At 39.3% G+C, this 14,867-nt stretch overlaps 1 protein-coding gene across 1 annotated transcript in view; it reads right to left on the reverse strand.

Moving 5' to 3' along the window:
* The window catches only part of GRIA3 (glutamate ionotropic receptor AMPA type subunit 3), a 290,948-nt gene that overhangs the window by 139,579 nt on the left and 136,502 nt on the right, over nucleotides 1-14,867 (reverse strand). Inside the window, exon 4 of the mRNA XM_065915058.1 lies at nucleotides 9,016-9,203. Within this exon, the coding sequence (XP_065771130.1) occupies nucleotides 9,016-9,203 (188 nt within the window). The remainder of the gene's footprint in view (nucleotides 1-9,015; nucleotides 9,204-14,867) is intronic.

Below are 14,867 nucleotides of genomic sequence, written 5' to 3' on the forward strand. Positions count from 1 at the left end.
AACAGGCTCACCCCTAATTTTTTGAGGGCACATAGCAAGAGTACAAATGGAGGACTGCATACCACACATCTAAATGTTACAAAGTTGGAAAGCAAGATATGCCTTGGCTCGGTCTGTGTATCCACCTGTCGACCTAAATAGAGAGATAAATGGACATAAGCTCAAGCTACCAGAAACTGAGTTTATTTGGAAATAGCAGAGAAATTGCAGTTCAAGAAATGCAAACTACAGGGGGGTCTGTGGAAGGTGTGGAGTGGGCTGCATTTATGAGAAAGGAACAACACAAAGTGGGAGCCCACCCCCAACCAGAGCACAAGTTCTAAGTTCACTGGCTTGTGGATAGGAGGAGATTCTTGGCAGATATTCATTGTTGGGAGATAAGGCTCAGAGTTCTGTAAATTAGGTGCTTATAGGAAATCAATCTCTCAGGTCTTGAGTTTCATTTCCCTGAGGGTACACACATGAGATTCTCTATTTCACATACAGTATGTCCCCTACATATGAACTTTCAAAGATGTGAACATCCACATCCAACCATATAAGTTAGTGCACGTGCCTGGCATACATTGTCATGTGCGTGTATCCTCTACAAGTGGTTATGCTTTTGTGTACTTTACTGTATAGTACTATATAGAGTACAATAGGACAGTACCTTTATTTCAAGCCCAGGATAGTCTAAAGCAAGCATAAAAGCAGTGGTGATGTAGCTGGTACTACTGTACTTTTCAAGGTAAAAGTAAAGTGGAGGTCGCTTTGTCGTGTCCAGCTCTTTGTGACCCCATGGACTGTAGCCCACGAGGTTCCTCTGTCCATGGAATTCTCTAGGCAAGTATACTGGAATGGGTTGCCATGCCCTCCTCCAGGGGATCTTCTCGACTCAGGAGTTGAACCTGTGCCTCTTGCATTGCAGGCAGATTTTTTACCATCTAAGCCAAGGTACTGTAGTAAAAGGTTAAAAATGTTTTCTTTATTTTTTGTGTTTATTTTTTATATATTATTTGTGCAAAAAGTATTATGAACCTATTACAGTACAGTACTATATAGCTGATTGTGTTAGTTGGGTACCTAAGCTAACTCTGTTGGACTCATGAACAAACTGGACTTATGAATGTGCTCTCAGATTGGAACTTGTTCATATGTAGGGGATTTGTTGTACCCTGTTGGGGCAGGGTAAGGTGAGCTGGGGTGGAAGCTGAGCTCAGGGCTTAGATTTCCTGAATGGAAACTGGGATGAGGTGGAAGAAGCCAAGGAGAGCAAGCTCCTTACCCCACAAAAGCTTACTTTTGTGACTTGAGGTTCCTGCACAATTTTCCATGTCTTCCAAAATGACATCATTCAAGTAGAATACAGTGAGAGAGTGCAGATATCCGGAAAAACTATCTGCTAAACCCCTACACTTAGAGTTACTTGGGGAGGCCACTTAAACAAAATCATCCATTTTTCTCTGGTTTCCTACATCATGAGTTGCCATTTTCTCCTTCATTGCCCCTGCCCTTGACCCCATACACCTTTGTGCTCTGATGTGGACATCCCTGTTTGCCTTATGTTTCCTTTTCCTTTTTCCTCATGATGTTCAACCAGCTATTAACCTTTCAACAACTCTCAAGAACAAAAAGAAAAAAATCTTTCTGTTTTTGTGTTTATGATATGAGAAATCCTTTAAAGCATGGAGCTCAAGGTAGTAGTCCTTCTCACCTGAGTTTAAGGATGATATTGGGTGCTCAAGTCTAGGGACCCAGAAAGGCTGAGCACCCACCCCAGATACTTATCCTGTGGGTGTTTATGCTTTCCTAGAACTAGTCTTAGTTTATGCTTGAGTTTCCAGGAGTTAATGAAAGGAAGGCGAGCTGTACCTTCCAGACATTGCCAGTTACGTTCACGTCATTCCCTCGCAAGGAAGAAGGAAATGGGCAACCCCTAGGGCAGTTGTTGGTAAAATAATAAAGATCGTGATTCTTTATCTGAGAATGAATGCCTGCAGATGGAAATTCTAGGTGTACTTACATACCACTCTGAGAATGTACCCCTCACAATTTATTCTACTCTTGTGGAGCCCATTGCATAGTTAGATTGCTTTGGTGCCACAAATAAATGAACCTGTTCATCATAAATGAATTCATTACCAAAGGCTAGGTTTAAGGGGCACATTGTCACTTCCATGCATTAATGGAATATGGATCCTCATCAAGTAGAGAAAATCTTTGTGAAATGCTAATTGTTTAACAAGGTTGGTTGTAAGCATAGCTGCTGCTCCAGACTTCATCAGGGTCCTTATCTCTTTTAACCTCTGGCTGAATCTACTCCTATTGAAAACCTCAGTCAGATGCAGGACTGATTACTGCAATGATTAGCAGCATTTGGAGCCAGACTCCCTGGGTTCAACGTCTGGCTTCACCAGTTATTAGCTCTATAAACTCTAAGTCTCAGTTCTTCCATCTCTTAAATGGAGATACTATTCCTATCTGCCTTATGGGGCTAATATGAAGATTAACTCACACGAGATATAGAATTGGGCACATATCCACCCACATTGATTAAAATTGTATCTGGAACATTATAAGCACTTAAAACATATTCGTTATTAGAAATGCCCAGCTGTCCTATGGAGTTCAAGGCTTGAGTGCCTTTAATTATTTTAAGTGATGATGAAAAATCTAGTTAATTCTCAAATAGTCCTTGCACTTATCAATCAATGTATGTTATCCAATGTTACATTGGAGAAAAAACAGGTTGTCTAACATGCTAAACATATTAATGAGAACTAAGAATAGCTCAAGTCTTAGACTCTGTTTTCATGATAAGACCTTAGATTCAACTGATATCTTGGGAGATCCATGAGGACATTGTTCTAGAGCAACAGTCCCTGAATAACTCATTTTCATACATACAGAACCCTACTACTCATGAGAAGATAGTTATGGTGTCAGGTGCTCTTCATGTTACTTTGATCCTCACAACACATGAGGACCCCATGAAAGGAAGGTAGTGGAACAGTCTTTTAACATGAGAAAATGGAGCCTCAAAAAACTGTTGCTTTCTTTAATGTCATGCAACAGGAAGGTGAGGGAGTTAGGACTTAAAGTCATGTCTGTTCAGTTCCCAAGTGTGTTTATTCAGCTATACCACACAATATTCTAAGAAGAGGAGATGATACCCTCAGACTGGCATATGAACTGGCAAGTTAGCTCAAGGTTGTACAGGGATCATTGAGAGGAAAGGCTGGCACAAAGGGAGAGCCAAAGGGGGAGGGGAACTGGAGAGAACCACTATGTGCTGAGTGGGGGGGTCAAGTCATGAGAAGACATAAGTCTTTAACATTTTTACTTCACTTGAGAGAGGTCTAGCCATTGGTGACAGTGCTTTGTGCATGCTAAATCGCTTTAGTCGTGTCCGAGTCTATGAGACTCTATGGACTGCAGTCCGCCAGGCTCCTCTGTCCGTGGGAGAGAGGCAATAATACTGGCAATAATACTGGAGTGGGTTGCTGTGTCCTCCTCCAGGGAATCTTCCTGACTCAGGGATCGAACCTGAGCCTCTTATGTCTAATATGCACTGGCAGGCGGGTTCTTTACCACTAGCGCCACCTGGGTCTAGCCATTGGTGGCAGTGCTCTAAGTAACCCCAACGGCTAGACATATTTTGGAGTGAGCAATGCATTCTTTGTGTCATAGCCTCACACTTAACAAGGCCCCCTAGTATTGTTTATCTTGTTTAAACTGTTATCTTTAGAATACTGACTTACTAACTTGGTTGTTTCATTTCTTAAAATGACTGTTTTTGAAGTGACTGTCAGAATCAAATGAGAGGAACCTAAGAGACTGACCTGCTTGAGGATTCTATCATTAAGTAGCACTACTTTTCATGAGGAGGTGATTTTAGCTTGAACTATTTCTAGGGGAAATCAGACATTCTATATTTTTTCTGCAAAGCACTTTGAAATGTATTGGTTTGGACTCTACTAAATTTGCACACTCTAGAATTCAAGCAGGAGCTATGCTGAGATTTATCTTTGAGTTATCTATGGGAAAAATAAAAACACAGTAAAGACTGAAGGGGAGGACTTCCCTGGCGGTCCAGTGGTTAACACTCTGCGCCTCCATTGCAGGGGGCTCAGGTTCAATCCCTGGTCAGGGAACTAAGATCCCACGTGCTATGTGGTGTGGCAAAAAAAAAAAAAAAAGACTGAGGGCTGATGTTTAAGTCTCTTTAAGGAGACAACCTTTCTGATATCCAATGAACAGGCAATTAGGAAATATTCTTACCTATTTATTAAAATAAGTCTTCAATAACAGTGGTCACCAACCTTTTTGGCACCAGGGACCAGTTTTGTGGAAGACAATTTTTCCACAGACTGGGTGGGGTGGGGAGTGGTTTCAGGATGATTTTCATAAGGAACACGCAACCTAGGTCCCTCACATGCACAGTTCAAAGTAAGGTTTGCATTCATATAAGAATCTAATAACACCACTGATCTGACAGGAGGTGACGCTCAGGCGGTAATGTGGGGAGTGGCTGTAAACACAGATGAAGCTTCACTCACTCACCTGCTGCTCGCCTCCTGCTGCATGGCCCAGTTCCTAACTGGCCATGGACTGGTAGCTATCTGTGGTCCAGAGGTTGGGGACTCCTTTTCTGTAAGGATATTTACTTATCCTCACAGAGAATTGACTTGGAATATTTGTATGTTCCTGAAAACAATCTTAAAACTATTCTAGATCTGACTTTTCACTAATTCAGAATAGCCTCACCTTCATAGCCCCAGCTGGTAAGATTTTACTCTCCTCCAGTTTCCTCTCTCCTTATAATGAGTCATTTCTGTGACTGACTTTCTCCCTAGTCTAGAGTCTTCTTGGCTCTGGTATTATCCTTAGGCCTCCAGAACAGTTGGTCAGTGCCTTCTTTATGTTAACTCTTTATACTTGAAATGGTGATTAAACTGCTTCCTGGCTCTCTTTCACCAGACTAAACAGCCCCAACTCATTTAAAAGTCTTTTCTCATAGGCCCTATTTTCTACTGCTTTAATCGTGTTTTGCTGCACTTCTCTGGATCTTCTGCAATTGCATTGCAATTGTTCTAAGATGTAACCTGATGCACGGGCCTAATCTAGGGGTTGGTGTTGGCTACATATTTAATAAACAACTTAGAAATTAAATTGTTTAGTGCAGGGGTAAGAGCACTGGACTGGGAGTCAGAAGACTTGAGTTTCATTCTTGCTCCGCCATTTCCTAGGACTGTACAGAGCCCTAGGACAAATGTGATTTGTCCACATTTGGACAAATCATCTAAATATCTCTAAGCATCAATTTATCATCTGTAAATCTGAGATAGACACATCTGCCCTGCCTGCTTCCCATAGTGAGGCTCAAATGAGATAATCTATGTGAAAACACTTTGTTCAGCATCAAAGAACAATGCAAACACTATGTGTTAGAAACTTTTCAGAATGCTTTGCCTATATTTACTCATTAAGGAACAGTTATCATTTCCATTTTACAAACAGGAAATGGAGACACAGAAAGTTAAGTAATTGGCTCCAGGCCACACTGCTAGTGACAGAATCCATGCAGACTGGTTCCAGGGTCCATACTTGGAAACTCCATGCTATGTTGCCTCTCCAAATAAGCATGAAACATCCAACGGAGCCATTCATTTTATGGGGCCTGCCCTTCCAAAGCAGTCCACAGGTAGACACTCCTGGGATGGTAGATCTGTTCAGTCATGTGTAGATAATTCTATGAGAGGCAACTTTTTCAAAAGTGAGTGTTTAGGTTGGTCATTGAAGTAAGACAGTGTCTACCAGTGGGGGAGGGACTCATAAACACAATGCAGTAATAGGAATGCTCTAGAAGGTCAGGTCAATGGTTCATTCTTCCTAGGGTAGCTAAATCTTCCTGTGGAAAGTGCTCTTAATTCTTAGATTCAGGATCTGCAGTTTCTAAATAGTCTCTTTGAGTTCTGACAAACCCATCCTGGTTTCAACTATCTCTAGTGTTGTCCTTTTGTATGTTAATTTTTGTAGCTATAAGTTTGGAATGCTTTCCTTATAGATTATTTGTTAAGATGAAATATTAAAGACAGTTGTTGTGCACCTAATTGAATTTTTTTTCATGCTGTGGTCTGAACGATTGAAAGAGATTAAAAAAAAGAGCTCTGGAGGAAATGTTGGAAGAATTTTGACTTACCCCATAACTGTTTGAACATTCATAAGAAAAATGAGAGCCTATATTATGAAATGGGGAGGTTATACTAGATAGCAATATATTGAAAGTACACTAATATTTGAAAAATTGTACCACACTGAAGTCTTTTCATTAACACCCATTGGATATAGAATATAATACGAACTTACTTTATGCCAGAGTCCTGTTTATAGTGAATACGGTTGTAGTGGTTTTATTAATAATAGGCTCTTTCACCTCAAATAGTGGCATGAACAGTCATTTTATGGGAGACTATAGAAATTTCTTTCCATGAAAATAAGCTCAAAGTTTAAAATACCCTTGGAAAATGGGAGCATCTGGGGGGAAAACTTGATACTACTGGAGTTATAAATGTTATCTTTCTAACTAGAATCTGTATAGTGAATTATGAGAAGTTTGTCCAGAATGGTTAGGAACTAATGAGAAAAGTGATATCTCTGTATCTTAGTAGTCAATTTAAAATAATGTTTACTCTAAAGAAATGTCATGTTTATTGTTTAATTTAAAGAATTTAGTTTAGTGAGAAATCTATTTTTATATAAAGAAATCAATTTTGGCAAATTCGTGGTATCAAAACCAGCTTGAGCAGAGAGCTACCATCTTAAATCTTTGAGAAAATGTGTACTTTAGTAATCACATCATGTGATTGCAGACACTATTCTGCCTCTTGATGGAAGCATAGCAACATCACAGTACAACTTATTAGAATATACTTGTTCAGTATTCATCCATCCATCTATTCATCCACCCATCCATCTTTCCATCCAACACTACATGCCAGGTACTCAGCTAGACACCGAATATACAGCAGCAAACAAGACAAGCAAGATTCCTATCTCATAGTACTTAATGACTTAGTAGAAATTTCTTAAATGATAAAGACAGCAATCATGAGTAGATCATTTTGTGACAATTTTTTGAAAGTGGGGAAAAGAATAAGTGAAATTAACTCTCTGGCCTTACTTGAATGTTGTTAAAACTTTTCTTTGAACAATGTTCTCTGAAAAGTTGTATAGAAAGTATTATGAGGGATGCTGTGAATGTGCATCCAGAAGACAGATAGCAATTGAGACATTATAAGAAAGAACAGGGCTTTCAAATAATGTTAGTTTAGTTTTCCTGAAAATCTTTAGTAATAACAATCATTTTTCTATAGCATTTTATGCCTTTCAAAGCAATTATACCAACCATGTGAGGAAGAGCATATTTTATTTTCCCCATTACATAGATGAGATAACTGAGGCAGAGATATATTAAATACCCAAGATCCCAGAGCTATATGGAATCACAGCTCTAGCCACTGCTTTTTCTACTATGTCATGCTGAAAAAACCCCAGATTCCAGTATAAGTTCCTATAACCCCCCAAAGACTTATCAGAATATAAACTATTCAAGAAACCAAAGTCACTAGTACAAAAAAAGGAAAACAAAGTATGACAAGGCCTCTGCTTTAGGCTATTAAGTAGGTCACCCACTAAAAGGCTATTTTGGTATAAAATTTTAGAGGGCATGGAGTACATATACCAACATCACTGACCTGATTCTTCACTTTCAAGATCTAAGAAAATCAAAGGCAGTTTTTTTTTTTTTCTTTTGGAAGGGAGGGGTGGATCATTTGGGTAGCTTAAGAGAATGTTAGTTGCAAAATTTGATTTAGCCAGGCTAGTGCTCTAGATTTTTTTGTGACGTTGGTTCACTAGAGATGATGGTGTTCCTAAGAAGGGGACAGCTTTCTATCTCTGTGATGGACCGTCAGTGCTTCCTTTCTTCCTTCCTCATTCCTCTTCTCTCCCCTTCCCTCCTTTCCCTACCAATTTTTTGTTTTACATTCTCTTCTCACGGGGGCATATCTGACAAATTGTTAATATTTAATTTGCTATAAAACAGCTCTCCCAGGCAATGACTGCTCACTATAATTTCAATCTCTGAAGCTGTTCTGGCCCCTAGGTACACTGGGATCGAATTAGAATGGAAATGTTTCCCTTACAGTTTTGTTTATGGCAGCATGGGCACTTTGTTATTAACTGGCAAATTGAGACTGCTAAGGAAAATAATAAACTTTCACCACATTTCTATTTGACTCTTTACTCCAAACAGAATATCCATCTGGCTTAGGGTGAAACAGTTCTTCTCATATTTTTCAGTTTTCTATTTAAATATCCAAGATTAATAATGAGTATCTTTTGGCCTATCAAATTGTATTTTTTCCCCCAGTCTGAGGCTTTTTCATTTTCTTCACATTTTAAAAACCATAATCATTTTTTCTCATATGCCATCTTACTTTTAAAATGGTCTTCAATTATATACACACATATTCTCATTCATTCTCTTTCTTGTTCTCTGTCTCTCAAACCAGAGGGATATTCTGGAAAAATATTCACAGATTCAAACCTAGTAAATGCTGCTTTGACATTTTGCAACTAGGCCCCTGAAATAAAACCACCACTCTTCCTCCCTGCCTAATCCCTTGTCTGTTCCTTGCTGGGAGGAAGGTGTGGGAAAGGAAGGGGATTACTCTGAAATCTTCGGCTATCTAAGAAACAGAGGTGTGGAAGGGTGTGTTTATCTGATAAGTAGCATTAAATTGCAGAGACTACCAGATTAATCATGCTATGCAATTTTCAACAGCTTAGATTTTCTTTTATTTCTCTCTCTTCTTCTGCAGTCACTGGGGAGGAAAAAAGGATTAGAGAGACTAGCAAAACTGTTGGCAAGTTTAGTCTGTTGGCTACTTAATTTATTAGCAGATATGGGAACCACCTCAGGTTGATGATTTAACAGGTTGACTGGGGTGGAATAAGTCTCAAACCTACCTGTTCCAAAATTGTGTTAATCCTTTCTACCTCGCAGTCAATCAAGTATCGTTTTTCCTGCCTCCTGTCCATTTCTTCAATGATGCGCCTGAATTCTTGGACGTCCTTGATGTTTCCCACAGACCTTGCTGTCACCTGCCAGTTGTTTTGTACTGCTGCTTCCATAATCGCTTGGAGGATGGAAAATCCTGAAAGAAGGGAAAACAGCTATATTGATTATTTTTTCTTTTAAAAATCTTTCTGTAGGTATTAAAGGTTCTAGTGAGGTTTTAGTCACAGTCCATTGGGTTCCTTTGACCCTTATCCCTTGTGGACAGCAGGATTACTCATAACCTCAGTCTTAACATTTCGGACAGTTGGCATATCTCTATCCTGTTTGAAAAGAAAGAAGATTCAACTTGTGGTGCTAGGCTAGGTGCTTGTCAAGTCTGTACTTGAGCAATCACAGCTGAATTATAGTACCTAATTATTTTTATTGACAGGCTTATCAAAATATCTATAGAAAGAATGTCAGTAGCTTCTTTCTTATTTCTGGCCACAATCTGTCCTTTCCTTCATCTTCCACATCAACAGTCTTCAGAATTAGGAATAGCTTTAGTAGAGATAGAACCTCATTATAATATGGCTGATCCTTACATGGATATGACTCTCCAACAAAGTAAATTATGTCTCCCAAGCAATATAACTCTCAGAAAACATGACAAAAACAGTCTATAACAAAGATAGCATACTGTTTCTTTGTTCACAGCATTACAAAAGCATTCAATCATATTAAGTCTTCCTGAGTTCTTCCCTTTCTCAATTCAATTGATTTAAGATTCTCAGTTCTTTTTTAAGCTAATTTATGTCAGACAACTATTAACTACTAATTTTCTGGATCTATGCTGCATGGGAAAGAGAAAAGATCTAATGCTTGAGTTTTGGGTAAATTTTTTAGAATCAGGGTTTGAGAAGCTGGAAAGAACAGTCTGTCTGTATGAACCACAGAAGAACACAAGGGTTTTGTATGTGCTGGTCTTTGAGAGTATTCATATCTCTTAATATTGTATCATGTCTATATTTTTGCTTCTGCATGAATCCATAATCTGAGTATAATTTCATCAGGCATAGACATTATTTGATTGGGATATGGTCAAAAGCAGCTCCCTTTGCTCCATTAAATTGTTTTCCATTTATATTTAGGTAATGACTAATGGGAGTGGAAGTTGGGATGATTTGCAAGGCCCAAATAATCTGTGACCTGACAATTTGGCTCCAGGAGGAGGAGAGAATGAAGGACAATGGGGCTGCTCTTGGAACACGTTCCAGGTTCTGTGCCACCTCAGGCTCACCCTGTAGTGTAAGCAGGTTATTGTCGGCGGTCATCCTCACTGCACCAGAGAAAATGGTACTGACGTTTGGAGAGTGTGCTCCGGGGAGATGGTAGCAGTGACTCAGGAGGTCATGATGACTCTTTTGTGTGCTGGCTGTACTCGGGAAGATCACAAATGAGACCCAAGCACTTGGTAATTTCCAAATGAGCAATTTCAGCACAGGAGCTCAAAATTACAGATAGGAGTAAATTACCATTGCTTTAAATGTTAATGCTTACTCTTTTTAAACTAACCACATGCATTTATTTCTCAGATTTACATTTTCATGTGGCTTTTTGATGTGCTCTCTGCTTTAGTGGGAGTTGAGGGCACATGGTAGGCCAAGACATGAGATTAAGAAATAAGCATAGGAAAGAAAAGATTAAAGTGTTGGAAAATCTTTCTTCAGAAATGTACAATAAGGCCTCATTGTTTTGAATTCCACTAATTAAGAATTTATGAACATTCAGAAAGGACAAGTTTGAATTTTACTTCTGTACTATTTATGAAGAAAGTGTTGGCTGAATAGTACCAGTAATGAAATTACACAGGGTATCTTGCTATATTGAAACTAAACTTTAAAAATATACCCTTTAACAAAGTACTAGTTTTTTGTTTAAGTCAAAACCTACATTCTTGTAATCTCTGCTTGCTCATCCTGTTCTACTATTTTGGAACCAAAGAGACAAATTGAACCCCCTTTCCACATGATAGTCCTTCACATTTTTAAAAACAGCATATGCCTATATCCCATTATCTTTTTTTTCTTCAGGCTAAAAATGCCCCAATCCTTCAACAGTTTCATGATAGGTTTCCTCACTGTTCTGTCTCTCTCCTATGGACATTTGTCAATATTTTATTGATCCTGATAACTCATATGTGATTTGATCAATGTGGATTACTGCTTGCTTTGATATGGGCTATTATTTTAGCACCCTCTCTAATACTTCTAAGTAGCCATATTATTTTGTTAATTAATTTCAAGCTTGAATTCAACTAAAGCATGTCAATTCTCTTTATAAAACCTTTGCTGTATAACAACTCTCCATCCATGCATCAAGACTCATTCCATTCCAACCTGATTTATCTCCCTTTTAAAAAATTCACCCTATCCAAGTCCTTATTTCTCCCCTATTTTCACAGTTGCTCAAATCTGAAAGATGGTTTTATCCACTTATGCAGTACTCTCATTGTTACCTACTCAAGGCAGTTGCACCTGTCTGTCTCTTTTCCTGGCATCCCTTTCTACCTGTAGACCTTTGTGGCTGACTCTCTTTCTCCATGACGCTTCTGTTACTGAGTACTCATACATTCTCCTGAGATGTGTAGATTTAAATCAAGGTAAATCAGTTACAAGCTGTGGATAAACCAATTTGAAGAGCTGTACAATAGGCATTTAAAAATTCAAAATAGAACTGGATAAATAAAGCATAGTACATAAACATGGAATACTATACTACTGTTAAAGATATAGCTCAATCTCTATATAACAAAAAGAAAATTTTCTGCAATATACTATTGCATAGGAAAAAGTTGCAAAATAGCATTTGTAGTGTAGTTCCATTTCTGTAAAAAAAAAAAATCTGAAGTGTATAGAAAAAAATTCGAAGGAAATGGCAGTAGTTATCTTGGAGGTGTAGAATTACTTTGTGCAAGAACTTCTACTTGCACTGTCATTTATTTATGTAATGTTTGACTTTTTTACAAGAAGCAGGTATTATTTTCTGTAAGTACAAAAACAATAAAGACTAAAAAATACAACCCATGCTGTCCGCTCAGAGCATAAGCTCCTGGAAGACATGGATGACAAATGAATGCTGCTCTATATGCTGCCTGCTGCCACAAATGCAAAGGTGCTTAATAAACACTGATTTAATAGATCTTTTTATACTTTTGTTCTCTGAACCATGTGGATGCATCACCTATTCAAGAATTAAATAGAAAAAGCAGACTGATTTCTCAATGAGCTTGGATCTGGGGCCTTCTGGGCTATGAGCCTCTGAGCAAGTCAGAACTGTGGCTTAACTCTGTAGTATCTTCTCACCTTGCAGAGTTTCTTTGTGTCTGCGAGCATGTGTGGCTGTGTACTCAACAACTCTGGGGGGACGGTCACCTCAGTGCAGTACATGTCAGTGAGCAATTCACCAAAAAACAAAGCACTTTCATTTGTTTTCGTACCTAATTTGTTATAGCTTGACTGTTTCCTATTACAGCTGACCAAAGACAGTAAATGTGAGTTTGAAGGAGGAAAAAAAGAAAAAAGAAAAGTTTGGAGGCAGGGCAGAAGCAGGCGTCAGAGATCGTAGGAGGTGAGGTGCGTATAACAAAAGCCTTGGCTTTGTAAAAATAATTCTGCTGTTTTAGCAGCTTCAGAACTGTCCTCCACTGTGCGTGAGCTTTAATGTACTCAACTTTGCAATACTGAAAGCTACTTTTATTTGAGCAGGAAATTCTCTCATCCTGATTCCAAACCGCTGCCGCTGTCCAACTTCTGTTTCTTCTTTGGTTTAAAGAATGAGAGCTACCACGTAGGTAACTGGCTGAAGGATAGATTGCTTGCCATTTGCATTCAACCAAGATAACACAGGCTTCCCCGGTAGCATAGTTGGTAAAGAATTTGCCTGCAGTGTAGTGTAGGAGACCCAGGTTCGATCCCTGGGTCAGAAAGATCCCTTGGAGAAGGAAATGGCAACTCACTCCAGTATTCTTTTCTTGCCTGGAGAATTCCATGGATAGAGGGGCCTGGCAGGCTGCAGTCCATGGGGTCACAAAGGGTTGGGCACAATTGAGCAGCTAACATTTCCACACTTTCCAGATAACACAGGAACATAACAATTGAGGGGTGCTACAGTGATTGTGGATGAAGAGTTGGGCCACAGCTATGACCAATCCACTCCCACTGGAGCGGTTGTTGGGCTACTCTTGCTAAACAAGGAAGTTGTCTTGGTAAAGGCTCTACCATCCAGATTCCCCTTCAGTTTCCTGAAGAGAGTTGCCTAGCTTAAAATAATACTTCCTTCCCAGGGAAACCTGCATCCAGTCACTGGTTGTTATGGGGAATCAAGGCATAACCCTTTCACTCCAAATTGTTGTTGTTCAGTCGCTAAGCTGTGTCTGACTCTTTGCGATCCCATGGACTGCAGCACGCCAGGCTCCTCTGTCCTCCACTATCTCCTGGGGCTTGCTCAAACTCATGTCCGTTGAGTCGGTGATGCCATCCAACCATCTCATCCTCTGCTGCCCCCATTGCTTTTTGCCCTCAATCTTTCCCAGCATCGGGGTCTTTTCCAATGAGTCAGCTCTTCAAATCAGGTGACCAAAGTATTGGAGCTTCAGATTCAGCATCAGTCCTTCCAGTGAATAATTAGGGCTGATTTCCTTTGGGATTGACAGTTTGGATCTTCTTACAGTCCAAGGGACTCTCAAGGGTCTTCTCCAACAACACAGTCCAAAAGCATCAATTCTTCGGCACTCAACCTTCTTTATCGTCCAATTCTCACACCCATACATGACTATTAGAAAAAACCAACTAGATGGACTTTGTCGACAAATGATGTCTCTGCTTTTGGATAGACTGTCTGGGTTTGTCATAGCTTTCCTTCCATGGAGCAAGGGTCTTTTAATTTCATGTCTGCAGTCACCATCCACAGTGATTTTGGAGCCCAGGAAAGTAAAATCTGTCACTGCTTCCACTTTTCCCCCTATCTGCCATGAAGTGATGGGACCAGATGCCATGATCTTAGTTTCTTGAATGTTGAGTTTTAAGCCAGCTTTTTCACTCTCCTTTTCCACTTTCATCAAGAGGCTCTTTAGTTCCTCTTTTCTTTCTGCCATTAGGGTAGTGTCATCTGCATATATGAGGCTATTGATATTTTCTCCCAGCAATCTTGATTCTAGCTTGAGCTTCATCTAACCCAGCATTTTGCATGATGTACTCTTCATATAAGTTAAATAAGCAGGGTGACAATATACAGCCTTGATGTACTCCTTTCCCAGTTTTGAACCAGTACATTATTCCATGTCCAGTTCTAACTGTTGCTTCTTGACCTGCGTACAGGTTTCTCAGGAGGCAGGTGGTCTGGTATTCCCATCTAAGAATTTTCCACACAGTTGGAATCCACACAGTCAAAGGCTTTGGTGTAGTCAATGAAGCAGAAGTAGACATTTTCACTCCAAATAGGGTAACTCTAATGGGCCACCCCAACTTCAGGGCTACGTGAAGGATGGGTTGAGGCCTTGTTATGATTGTACAGCCTATCTTCTTCTGCTCAAAGCTGCTTCCTTCTTTTCCTCCCACGAGTGTTTTTTTTTAAATTTTGATTTTATTGGAGTCGAGTTGATTCACAATGTTGTGTTAGTGTCAGGTGTACCACAAAGTGATTCAGTGAATATATATATTTTTATATATACATATATTTATTCTTTTTTAGATTCTTTTCTCATACAGTTTATCACAGAATAATGAGTAGAGTTCCCTGTGTTATACAGTATGTCCTTGTT

This window comes from Muntiacus reevesi, chromosome X (assembly GCF_963930625.1).
Source record: "Muntiacus reevesi chromosome X, mMunRee1.1, whole genome shotgun sequence".
Lineage (NCBI taxonomy): Eukaryota > Metazoa > Chordata > Mammalia > Artiodactyla > Cervidae > Muntiacus > Muntiacus reevesi.